The 12053-nt window shown below is 31.7% G+C and overlaps 2 protein-coding genes and 1 long non-coding RNA gene across 6 annotated transcripts in view; 2 read left to right on the forward strand and 1 right to left on the reverse strand.

Annotated features, from left to right (window-relative positions):
- Nucleotides 1-340: 340 nt before the first annotated feature.
- Nucleotides 341-7331, reverse strand: Cyp4aa1 (Probable cytochrome P450 4aa1). 3 transcript variants are annotated; one of them, XM_069117378.1, is made up of 10 exons: nt 7222-7331; nt 5109-5277; nt 4573-4950; nt 3408-3465; nt 2757-3292; nt 1757-1936; nt 840-1676; nt 666-722; nt 486-560; nt 341-404 (listed from the first exon to the last, which is right to left on the reverse strand). In XM_069117378.1, exons 1-7 carry the CDS (start codon nt 7234-7236, stop codon nt 1492-1494), a joined length of 1521 nt encoding a protein of 506 aa, XP_068973479.1. In that variant the 5' UTR covers nt 7237-7331; the 3' UTR covers nt 341-404; nt 486-560; nt 666-722; nt 840-1491. The 3 variants fall into 3 exon arrangements, with proteins under 3 accessions (XP_068973479.1, XP_068973562.1, XP_068973408.1); XM_069117461.1 differs by lacking the exon at nt 7222-7331 and adding an exon at nt 6411-6631 and having other exon boundaries at nt 4573-4899; XM_069117307.1 differs by lacking the exon at nt 7222-7331 and adding an exon at nt 6411-6626.
- On the forward strand, nt 2209-3976 carry LOC138185192 (uncharacterized). The gene is made up of 2 exons (XR_011174550.1): nt 2209-2480; nt 3501-3976. It is a non-coding gene; the product is annotated as an uncharacterized LOC138185192 (long non-coding RNA).
- Nucleotides 7332-9464: 2133 nt separating the features above from the next.
- Nucleotides 9465-12053, forward strand: part of LOC138183849 (alpha-tubulin N-acetyltransferase) — a 29580-nt gene continuing 26991 nt past the window's right edge. The window contains exon 1 of one of the 2 annotated variants that reach the window (XM_069121344.1): nt 9465-10442. In XM_069121344.1, the coding sequence (XP_068977445.1) occupies nt 10339-10442 (104 nt within the window). In that variant the 5' untranslated portion in view covers nt 9465-10338. The remainder of the gene's footprint in view (nt 10443-12053) is intronic. The other variant, XM_069121434.1, reaches the window with a different exon arrangement.

Raw genomic sequence — 12053 nt, forward strand, 5'->3', positions numbered from 1 at the left:
CATCACATAATACCGTATCTATAAATTTGTATTATATATATGTACATATAAATTAATTTGCAATAGAAAGTTCACTTACGTTTTTTAATGCATGTTTAATGTGTAATATATTTATAATGATTTATAACATTTTTAAAAATAATCTAATACATTTAATAAAATTATTCTCAAGATGTCTGCTCATTATCTTCTCATTATAAAAATTTTCAAGTTCTTAAGTAATTTCATTTTTGAACATGTTATAATTATAGCAATCATGTAAAAATTTTTAAATGGTATTACTTTACTGTTGTAAAGTTTTGCCTTTATTTTATCTAGCACAACTACTACATCCTCCAAATGGAACATCAACAGTATGTCCTGTGTTAGGTCTTCCTAATCTACGAGTTGGTGGACGTGGTGGCCTACATATGAAAACATGATATTAACATTATGTCCAAAATATAAAATTTTGTTTACGGTCATATTAAAAATTATAATTTTACCCAGATCCAGGTCTATAATCTCTTGTGTATTCACTTCCATATTTGTTCATATCAGGATTGATTAATGTTTTAAAGCTATAAAAATAATTTATTCAATTACGCATCTGCTTCTTTATCAATTTAATAAATCATAGGAAACGTTATAGGTTACTTACAACATTATAACCATGAAAATTATACCTGTGAAAAATCTAAACACTTTTAAATGCAATGGAGTACCACATAAGACGCTTCCATCTGAAAATTTATTAATTATGATTGTATTTACAACAAATGCTTTAATTACATATATAATATTTATACAAAATTTTCATTATACAATGTTAGGAATTTCACTCATGTTAGCTTCATTACCATTTGATACGTAAACCATGTTTCACGATTATTTTATAAAAGATATTGTTTAATTTGTTTTTATATCTATTTCGGCTATAAAATAGTGCTTGATCACGTTTATATAAACATAACTTCAACTGCGAGTTTCGTACTTTGACAGTTCGTTCTAAGACCACGTCATACGGAAGCACCAATAACGAAGTAGCGTTAACTTCAGAAGTATTATATTATACAACACATGTATAATATACATATGTTTAAACATGTTTCAATATTAATTAAACATTTTTAATTAATGAGATTTCTCTTTTTATGATTTTTATTTTTAATTTCCAATCCTATTTACAAAATAAATGTTAAATTTCATTTTTATTCAACATATATCTAAATAAAATACATACATACGATTCATAGTATTCACATTGAAGACCGTAATTTAAAAAATTATTTACCTAACGCTTATTAAATATGTGCTCATATTTTTACTTCTTTTACACATTCAATCTTTAAATAAAAATGTAAATGACTTTTATGGTAGAAAGGCTTTTGTACCATTAAAGGATGATTTTAATGTCATTATTTCGTCAAATTATTCAAAATTTAAAAAAGGCCTTTTTAACTGATATACTGATTGTTACACAATTAAATATATTAAAACAATAATTTACACTTATATTACAACACTTTTTGGCGTCTCGTCGCGTACAATAACTTTTACCCAAAGCCCTCCTTGCGCTCTGATTGTCATTCTAAATTTCGGTCGTACCTCCTCTTTTCCAGGGACCGATTGTAATCTGCATCTTCTAAGAATTGCGCAAATCATGGATTTCATTTCGAGCATTGCAAACTTATTACCTGAACGAATAAATGACTTAGTTAAATAAAAAGTATTAAAATTTATAGTAACGCCAGTTTTTTAAAAAGCTGTTTCATACCGATGCAATTCCTTGGACCAGCACTGAAAGGTATATGAGCGTAAGGATGCCTCTTTTCGGAATTTTCTGCATCGAAACGCTCAGGTTTAAATGCTTCGGGGTCTGGAAAATGATGCGGCAAACGATGAGTGGCGTAAGGGGATATTAACACGCTACAACCCGTTGGTATCACATACTTTCCTAAAATGCGCATTGATGTTATACAGTAATTTTAAATTTTATAGAGACGTTTTATATTACTAATAATAGTGAAACTGTCATATAGGCATCTCCTCACCGATTTCGATTTGAATATGTGAGTTATCATTCCGAACAACTTTTTCCTATACATACAATGGGTGCTCGGTGTTAATTTTCAAGTTATATATTAAAACATGTTTATGTGTATCCTCTTCCAATATTTTATAAAAAATTATATGTTAGGTATTATAATTATTGCGTACGTATGCGAGTGCATGTCCAAATTATAACCGTGTTTCCTACGCGAGCGCCACCACTTAAATAGCTTAACCTTATTTACTGCTTTCCTACTTCCATTTGGAATTTAGTGACTGGAATTTTTATTGTTTTTTTTTCTTTGGTTATTTATACATCACTGTGAAAACTAAAAAAGATCGCGTTAAAATTTATGAGGAGGTAAAATACCGATAATTTTTGAGAAAAAAGTTGTTCATAGCGATGACTTTAACATTTACAACAACACATTCTAAGAACATTGAGATCGGCGAGGAGATAGCTTTGTATCGTTTAAATTAAGCTTAATAATTGAAGAAATTTTCTGGAAAAAGAGCTTCTAAGACAAAATAATGAACTGACTAAATTGCGTTGGAAGTTTTGTTAATATTAACTATGTTTGAACTTTGCTTCTTTCTATCATTTATAAAATAAATAAAAGTTTCATAATAATTAAACTATTTGAGTAGAAGGTATCGTAGGGTCATAGATCGTCATTTCAGAAAACTCTTCAATTTTATATAAAGAAAAAAGATTCAGGTTATACCGATTTTCACATCTTCACCTAGTTTCCTGGCTATTATCGGTACACTAGGATATAATCTCAATGATTCTTTGATGCACATTTCTAAACATTTCATATCTTTCAGATCGTTTATCGTAGGCAATTTTGGATTTCCGTCGAAAATTCGGTCCAGTTCTTCTATGCATTTTTCCTGCCATTCAGGATTGTTGGCTAAAAGAAAGAGCGTCATCGCAGTCGCGGTGCCAACCGAATCCTGCCCAGCTAACATAAACGTGCAACATTCTTCGACGATGTCTTTATCGGAGAAGCAAGGATGTTTTTCGTTTATCTCCACCATGTATTCCAGCAAAGACATTTTTCTTGTCTCTTCTGTCTGATCATCAGGTTCACACTTTTTATTTCGTAAAAGCTCGCGTTTTTCTTTCATCATTTTAAAACAAGTATCAAATAACTCGTTTCGTTGTTTTTGCTCTTCTCTACCATACTTCGTTAATCGGTAAATCCATTCCATTAATAGCCAAGGCCTCATCATTCGGTATAGAAGCATAATTTGCCCCCTGGAACGAAAATTCAGACATGCTACATTATTTGTCTCTATCGCTAATTGCTAACAAAGATTATCGTATGTTCTAGTGTTGGAAAAATATAAAAACATGCATCTTCGATTCTTACTTTCGGAAAGGCAGATCGTCCATTTCGCTGGTCCTTTGGTTTATTCCCAAAACTGTTTCTGCAAACAGTTAATAATTACTTCAAATATTACAGGGTCATTCCAAGAAATAAAACGCAACGTTCAAAATACATATACGCTCAAAAATATTTGTACAGCAGTAAGAAGCTTTTCAATGAGAACTTATGACTCGTTCGCTAACTCTGGATACTGGATTAACTTAAAATTTATTTCATATGTTAATTGGTATTGAGAACTTCACCGGGCATCTGCTTTTCAGGTAAAGAAATTTGCATTTTGTTTGCACATTGAATAAACAGTTTGTCAACGCTATTAACAATAAAAATCTTTTCAACAATATATCAAGTATAGCAGGTAGGATAATACTAATATATATGACAATGTTTTGGTATTTTACATGTTGTGCAATATTTTAAGAGTCTAGTAGAATAGCAGTCTAGTAGAATTTTAATAATAAATCATAATATATTAGCGACTTTTTAATTTAAAGGATTTTGCCATATATGATCATTATATGATCGTAAAAAAGTATTACTGAATATTTCATATATCGTCATAAATATTCACGATATTTTCCAAAAGGATACGAATGCTTCCACTAAGAGATTATTGACTCTGCAACTTACGCGCAAAATGCACTTGCATGGGATTATGCAAATTGAATAAGGCATAATTTATAGACGACCTCACAAAGTATCACTTTTTCCAAGTACAAATTTTGTGCTTTTATATAACTACTTGCAAATAACAAAGTATATGACAAAAGATTAATGATCGTGAATAATGTAAAATATGTACGTTTCATTTGAATACGAAATAATACGGCAGCCCTTGTAATTATTATTTATTAGTAAACCTTATCAGGAACATAATTATGGCATATGAAATGGAAGAGAAGATATCGTCTGTAATAGTATGTTTGTTAAAAGAATGGAATATTTATAATTACAAATTTTATATATTTATATTATATATTTTTATATATTAATTGTAATTATAAAAAATATCTACAATTTATAAAAGACGTCGAAAGGAAGAGATAAGTAAACAGCTATTTATGAAATTTATGGAGAAGGAATTAATTTATATTTTCGCATCACTTAACGTCTTCATTTATAATTTAACATTAAACACGTCTTTACTTACCACTCAAGATATTGTAAACGGAATCATTAATGAAAGTAGTAATATTGATTTCTTGGTCCTTCTTTTCAAGAAACTTTTTCATCAGGATATCTGCATGCTCCGCGAAGATATTCGTAAATTTCTCGAGGATATGAAGATGAAAAGCAGGTTGTAAAATTTTTCGATGGACCCGCCAGGTTTCCATGTCCCTTGTAATCAAACCTTTTCCAAGGAAATTATCTAGCAATTTGTAGAAAAATACCTTGCGCGTGTGCTTCGTACTACTGAGCACCATTTGGATATCTTCTGGCTCCAGAAGCACCACGTATGGCAATATTGTTACCCATACTTTAACAAAACGTCCATAAATTTTACTTTCATTGGCTAATCTATAAAGGACTGAAATTTACATAACAATTTAATTTTATATTTTTATCATTAACTTAATAAACATATTTTGTACTTTATTTATTTTAATCATTTATTTAGCAAATTTATCTTCTACGTTAATTTATTAATCTCTCAAAATTTGTTTAAACCGAGTATCAGTGACTTACAATTTTCTTCAAGAGCACAGTTTACGTTTCCAATAATCGGTACAGCTTTCGGGCCGTTTAATCGAGAAACATGAATGACACATCTGATATAATTTTTCAGTATGTATAAAATATAAATACTGGTCAAAATGACGAGGTATATCCACGCCTCACCCGGTGTATGCTCCCACTAGTAAAACAAAAAAAAGCGCGCATTCTATTACTAACTTCTGTAACAAGTTAATCCTTATAAAGTTCAAGTTTAAAATCGAAACTAAAGATTCATTTAAGTGTAAAGTATATTTAATGTTTATATTTTCTTTTAACATTATTTTCGCCACTTTTCAAAATAAAAATGACGTACCAGCTATTTTTAAAATATTGCACCTATTATATTTTCACACCGTAGTTAATCTATTTTCGACTGTCAAAGTGAAAAAGAAACTAACTTCTTAGCGAGCCTCTTATACTTGTAACTGTATGTGCATTTACTCTATTCTAAAATATGTTTTGTCTAACTATCTGGTCAATAACAGACTAAAATATTTTCAAGTTAATATAAAGCATTATATCAGTGATCATAGACAGCGATTAGTTTGACATTCAGTCATTTTAAGATATTGTATCTTTTTTTTATATTAATAAACTTCTCAACGTACATCGTTGATTTTTCATATCTTAAGGATTAAAAATTATAAAACGATGAGAGTTCCACATGTTCAGTTGAGAACTGTTTAATATAGACATCTGTTCAGTTATTTTATTACGTTCATTGACTATTCAAGCTGGATCTTCTATTAATTGGTTCATAGAAACGTGTTATTGTCTACGTGCACATGCCAGTCGAATAACAATGTATCACAACAAAAAATAAGCTACTGCGATCAGAAATAAATTATGATAATAATAACTAGACTATAGATTTTTATGTACTTATTTTTATGTACTTAGGAAACTCGAGGGTAAAAGAATACACAAGATTGTTGCAAAATGCAAAAATACATAAAGTAGTATTCAACAGGTGGATTCGTACAAAATGTAAAAGCGCGGAAAATGATATTCAGCAGGTGAATTTTTTCGTTTTTTCTTTGGTCCTGCAATCCAATTAGTGTTAGTGAAAGTACGAATCTATATAACGATTCGCATTCTTATTATAACAATAATAGTAACAATGAGTAACTGAATGAATAATTGAAAATACGCGTAAGTATTCGCAGCACAAAACCGTATTCCGTACGTTTCCTTACAACTAACTTGCGCAAAACCGAACTTCACGGAATTTTAATCACTAAACTCGATAACAGAATACCTGTCGTCACTTACTATTTGTTGAGCTGTAACGACCATATTGTTTTAGATGTATAATTTCTTATATTATCGATACAGTGAAATACTTTTTGACAAAATGTGTGTTTGAGACTGCAACATGGAACTCCGGCGTATCCTATTTAAGCATCTGCTCCCACCAGATTCCTGGATCACTCAAGATTTGCTCAAAGTCCATAATGTATTTTGAATACGTCATACCTTGCATCGTAAGTCATGTAAACTTTTAATTTCATCCCTACAAATATATTTTCTTTTTACCTACGTATGTATTATGTCATTATCTCGTTAACTATGTAAAGTTATTGGTTTTATCAACACGTTACTTCTTTGTACTTCTTCGCTACCACGTCATATGAAAAGACACATTCTTATTAAGTGCATAATATGAAATTCCAGTAGAATCAGGGAAACGCACATGGTCGAAACACTCCTTACTCCTACCGATGACATGTAAGATTCCATTGAAATTTATTTACACAACAATAAATAAACACGATTACAATACATATTCATTTATTTTAATCAATGCTGATACTCCTGTATTAGTAAATAGAGCGCGGATTTTTATGCAGTTATACACGATTTGAAAATGCAAAAATATATAAAATATCTGCAAAAGAGTATTTGTTATATATATATATTCAAGTAAATTCCTGCTTACATTTCATTTCTTTAATAGGGTTCGTAAAAATATTGATTTGCACAAATATCCGTTGTCTATTTATTACATTCATTAAATTTATCACATCATGTCCATACATATGTATCATTTTTATGATAATTTTAAAAACTATTTTTCGCTCACCTCTAAGAACACCATAGGAATATCATAATCCTTTGTAACATGAAATAAAACGAATCGCTCTTCACATACTACACTCACTACACGATTAAAGTAATCGGCCAACTAAACCCTCGCCGATGAAAAGTAGTGGTTTATATAGGTGTAATGGAATACGAAGTGTGATGTGTTTACGGGGTCTATTAACAAGCAGTTCACAAACAAATCACGTATCGCTGATATGTGCAGGCCTGCTTTATAAAACATTTTTTTTCTCGCTCAACTTCTGAGAGGCGAGCACTGAGCACCGAAGATGATACTTTACGCGCATCCTTCCTGTCAGGGTCGAGTCGAGAGGAAGGAACCTCGAAAACTTTTTCGGATGAATAAGTTATCATATTGTTATATAGACGTGTACCATCACTGTAATTAATAAGTCGTTTATTACGTGACTGAATCTATTAATAGTAGGTAAAGGAACTTCTGTTGTTATATAAAACTAGTGATAATCGATCAATAATAAAAATTACCTAAGCAGAAACTGCTTCATTCTACTAATAGACAGTACTTCACTTTTGGACCTAATGTAGGGCTTCATATGGTTTCTATAAAGCAAATTTATATAGGATGATGGTGGTATACCAAGACCTTGAAATGGAATGGTTTACAAATACTGTTACGCGTTTATTTACTTTGAAATTCTCCCGCCTTAACGATCTTCTTCAAATACAAATCAGATGTCGAATATAATTATTTGTGATTTACGATATACATACGTACGTATTTCTAAGTTGGACGATTGCCAATTATTCTAATTGCAATTATCCTTGCAATTTGTGTTTAGTATATTTTACTTTATTGTACACGATAGACAGTCTTTGCTATAGAAAATAAAAACTTACAAATTAAAATTATTACAAGTAATCAATTAAAGTTATGAAATAATTGTAATGTCATAAACAGGAACATACATACTAATCTTTACGTTTACAATTACCTCTATGGTGTTGTTCTATGTTTACGATATTGGATCATTCTATTCAAAATTACATCAAGGAATTTTTATGTTTCTTATGTTATTGCTACCTATTTTAGTTTTACATTTCATGGAATTTGATTTCTCAACTTAAGCTTCCATATTCCTCATACGCTGTTGAGTTAAGTATTTTGATTTCCAAATTTATTTACTTTATGACATCATATTGGATAGACTAGGTATATAATTTCCTAACATGGCTGCCACCATGAGAACCACCATAAATGCGCGCGCAAATTTTAGATTACCTTAGCGAATTAGTAAGCGCGTTTATCTACATGTTTATCTTTTACTAAAAGCATTTTTTTAACCAGACCGGTTATTTTATGCTAAATTTGACGTGTACCATTGACTATCTTGCATAAATCTAATAAGTTAAGTCTTGTGCATAAGAAGATAAGTTTATTCGTGACAATGTTTGTGCATGAATGTACAAATGTGTGTTTATTCGTGATCGGTTAATAACGCGTTAACATTAAATACTACAAATTGAAGGTTTTCATCGTCCATTAATTTTATTCGAGATAAATTTATTCAATATCTGATGTAAATTAACATTAAATACTACAGATCAAAGGTTTCCGTCAACTATTAATTTCATCGAGATACATTTATTCAATATCTGATGTAAATTCTTTATTTCTAAATTTTAAACTATATCATTGCCATTTTTATTTTAAGCACTCCTCATGAATAATTTATTTTATATGTGTTTATTTCAATATTTGATTTTCATAAAAACAAAAAGTAGCTTTTCATCGATCCATTGCTTTTCGCCTGAAGCCTGCAATCTGTTTTACATCTCTCCAAGCTATAAAATGAAGATGTTTTAACGACATCTAGTGTTCATAAGGAGAAACATGTTACAAAATAACAATGAAATCAGAATAAACAGAATTTGATCGGATAACATTGAGTTAATTATGGAAGTACAAACGTAAGATAGCACATATGTTACATAATACCATATTTTGCATGATAATTATATCATCTAAAAAATATAGTATAATTAATATATACATGGTTATACATATTAAACTCATTCCTAACATATTTAATTATATATTTATAATAAAAAGATATCATTAATTATTATTACTTTATCACGTTAATATAGTAAACAATTTTCTGATGATTTTTACGAAAAAGAAGAATATTACGCATGCGCAGTGAAATATCGTCATGCTTCGCGGCTCTCAGGTGCGTGCGCATCTCGGCGCGACTCGCGGCTTTCAGGAAAAAATTGAACGTACCGCTGGCCAGTAAACTGTGAGACTTCCACCGATTCGTCAGGTGAAACGTCGTGTGATTATTAAATTTCTCTTCTTAATTGCACCATTGAATATCTTAGCCGTACGATAATTCACCGAAGCTATTCAACTATCCAAAAGAGTCCAGCCATTTCGATGTGTTTCTTCGACGCGGTTAGCTGTCACGTCGTCAACGATACCACAGCATATCACCTAACTTCTCTTGCAACTTACTCATTATTAGTCGTGTAGTGAAAAAACGACGTCGCAGCAGCTATGGATATCAGTTGGTTACGAATTGCGAAGTAAGTCTAACGTCCGTGTAGAACTGATCGATTCGAGGAAACGTTTGTGATCTGATGTAAAGTATTCGTCATCGTGTCGAGGAAACTGGTCATTTTCAAGTTGTCAGAAGCGTGACAAACAAGTTTTACTATAAACAAAAGATCAAGAAACACGACATTAAGAACACGGAAATATTAAGAAACAAATATAGAAGTCATTATAGAGAATAGAACCACGTGACAACAAGAGACGTCGTGCGACAACGAGAGTGACACATAACAAACAATCGAACAGTTTGATAATCAAGAAAAGCCATTGGTGTAACATGAACAATTTTGATGAGCACAAGTTATAATATCGTAATTCCCCCGGAAAAGATGCAGTGAAGTTGGCTCGGTGGATGCCATTGACCGCCATATTCAGGAGAATCGTTCGAGACAGTTTCGAAAAAAAACTGGAAGGTGGTAGATCGGGTAAAGTGACAGCAGCGTCGAAAGGTTAAGGACCCGTTCGTTGAACGTATTTTGCGACGTGGAAATCGCAGTGAAACGCAGTGAAAAACCTGTCGAGATGGAGTTCAAGTTCAACGTAAATAAACTCTTGCCCAGAAAGATCAACAAGGTCACGCATACCCTCATTCCAGAGGACTTCAGAGGTGATCGTCGTGAATTGAAGTGAGTGTTTCTATTATTATTATTATTACCATTTTATGACTTACATCTTTCTATTTGTTTACAATTTATAATCATTGTATCTCTTTTCTATTTTGTTAAATCTCATCTTAAGAAATATTAAATTTTCACTGTAGCTTGTTATGTGAAAGAAAATAAGCTACAAATATCTGATTATATATTGGTTATGTGACAAATATTTCAAAACAATTCACGAAGGAGAGCGTTAAGTGTGCGACAGTGAGAAAAATCGATACACCGTAAGAGGTTATTTATCGCGGTCGTCATCTTCAAGGTTATATCGTAATATGAAACATACACGATAGGTACTTTCACTTTACGCCGATGACACCGGGCATAATCATTTGTAGTAATACTTTACGTCCCAATCACTTCCTGTAACATAATCAGTCCAACCTGGTGCGACGTAGATATACTCATATTTGACACCGTCGAGCACATTGACACTGTCACATTGGCCGATATTACTGGTAAATCGATGGCGAAAGTAAATGTCAATGAAACAAACACACGCGTTGGCGTGGCTCGAATTCTTCGAGGATATTTCCATCTAAGAATCGTTGTTACACGATACACGTAACGATTGTTGTTTTTTTGAAATCGATTCTTTTATCGTTATTTCTATGAAATTAATCAATTCGAATAATTTTCTAATCTTGGATATTTTAATTTCGTGATAAAACATTTCATTTGACTTGCGTATGTTTATGATATAAACATTTGCAATAATAAACAAAAGAATCATAAGAATTAAAATATTACCATATTTTGATGATAATATTGTAGTAAATATAGTATTTTATTATAGACAAATTCTCATACTAAAATATAGCTTAATCTTCAAAATGAATATGAAATTTTTGTATATAAAATTTTGTATATTTGTCGGAGATAGAAGGACACCGGAACCTTCCCTTTGCAACTTCGAGAAAATCCGTAAAATTGTAATTAAAGTCTATAGCCGTAATTAAACAATTGCCGTTATTCTACCCAATTGTATTTTTTTGAGATTTATGACAATGAGCTTGTGCTCAATGCGACAATCAGTCGCTGACAGTAAGCATTCCAACGGTTCCTTCGGGCAAAATGATTACCAGATGTCGATGCACCTACACAGCACAAGTTCAGCTAGCCTGAGGACCCGCTAGAAATCTTAGGATTTTGGTAATTAAGGTTCTTCAAACGGACAAGCAGTCTTTGTCCCAACTATGGGAAGATCGGAGAAATCTATTTTTCTCACGAACAACGCTTCCGCTAGCAACTTTCCCTCAAGGGCGGCTAGCATCCTTTTCTAGCCACCAACATGGAAATTGACCAATTAACGGCAACGTCAATTTCCTTCACTTTCTGAACGAAGGCTATCCTCGACGAAGCCGATAATCTCGTGTCCTTAGACACACCCCATCATAGTTTTCCTCTGCAGCATCATCGCGACGGAAAGTCATTCTCTCGTGAGGTCGTATTAGCGAGTTACTTAGCGTCTTTACGCTCGGTGGATATTCCACGTTTTAGCAAAGAGTTAGTTTAGTTATACTTCCATCGTAGCCAGGCAAGTCGAGTACGACTTGGGCTTTGGAAGAAAGCGCATTCTGT

The sequence above is a fragment of the Bombus flavifrons genome, chromosome 1, assembly GCF_040668555.2.
Source record: "Bombus flavifrons isolate JBK064 chromosome 1, iyBomFlav1_principal, whole genome shotgun sequence".
Taxonomy (NCBI): domain Eukaryota; kingdom Metazoa; phylum Arthropoda; class Insecta; order Hymenoptera; family Apidae; genus Bombus; species Bombus flavifrons.

Bases quoted from the DNA above. Each gene is read 5' to 3' on its own strand.
- Cyp4aa1 (XM_069117307.1), bottom strand. From the start codon at position 6,434: ATGGTCGTTACAGCTCAACAAATA. The intron at 3,466-4,572 runs GTAAGTAAAGAC...AACTGTTTGCAG, and splicing joins CGTTTACAATATCTTGAGTG to AAACAGTTTTGGGAATAAAC. The intron at 1,937-2,756 runs GTATAACCTGAA...TGCGCATTTTAG, and splicing joins AGGTGAAGATGTGAAAATCG to GAAAGTATGTGATACCAACG.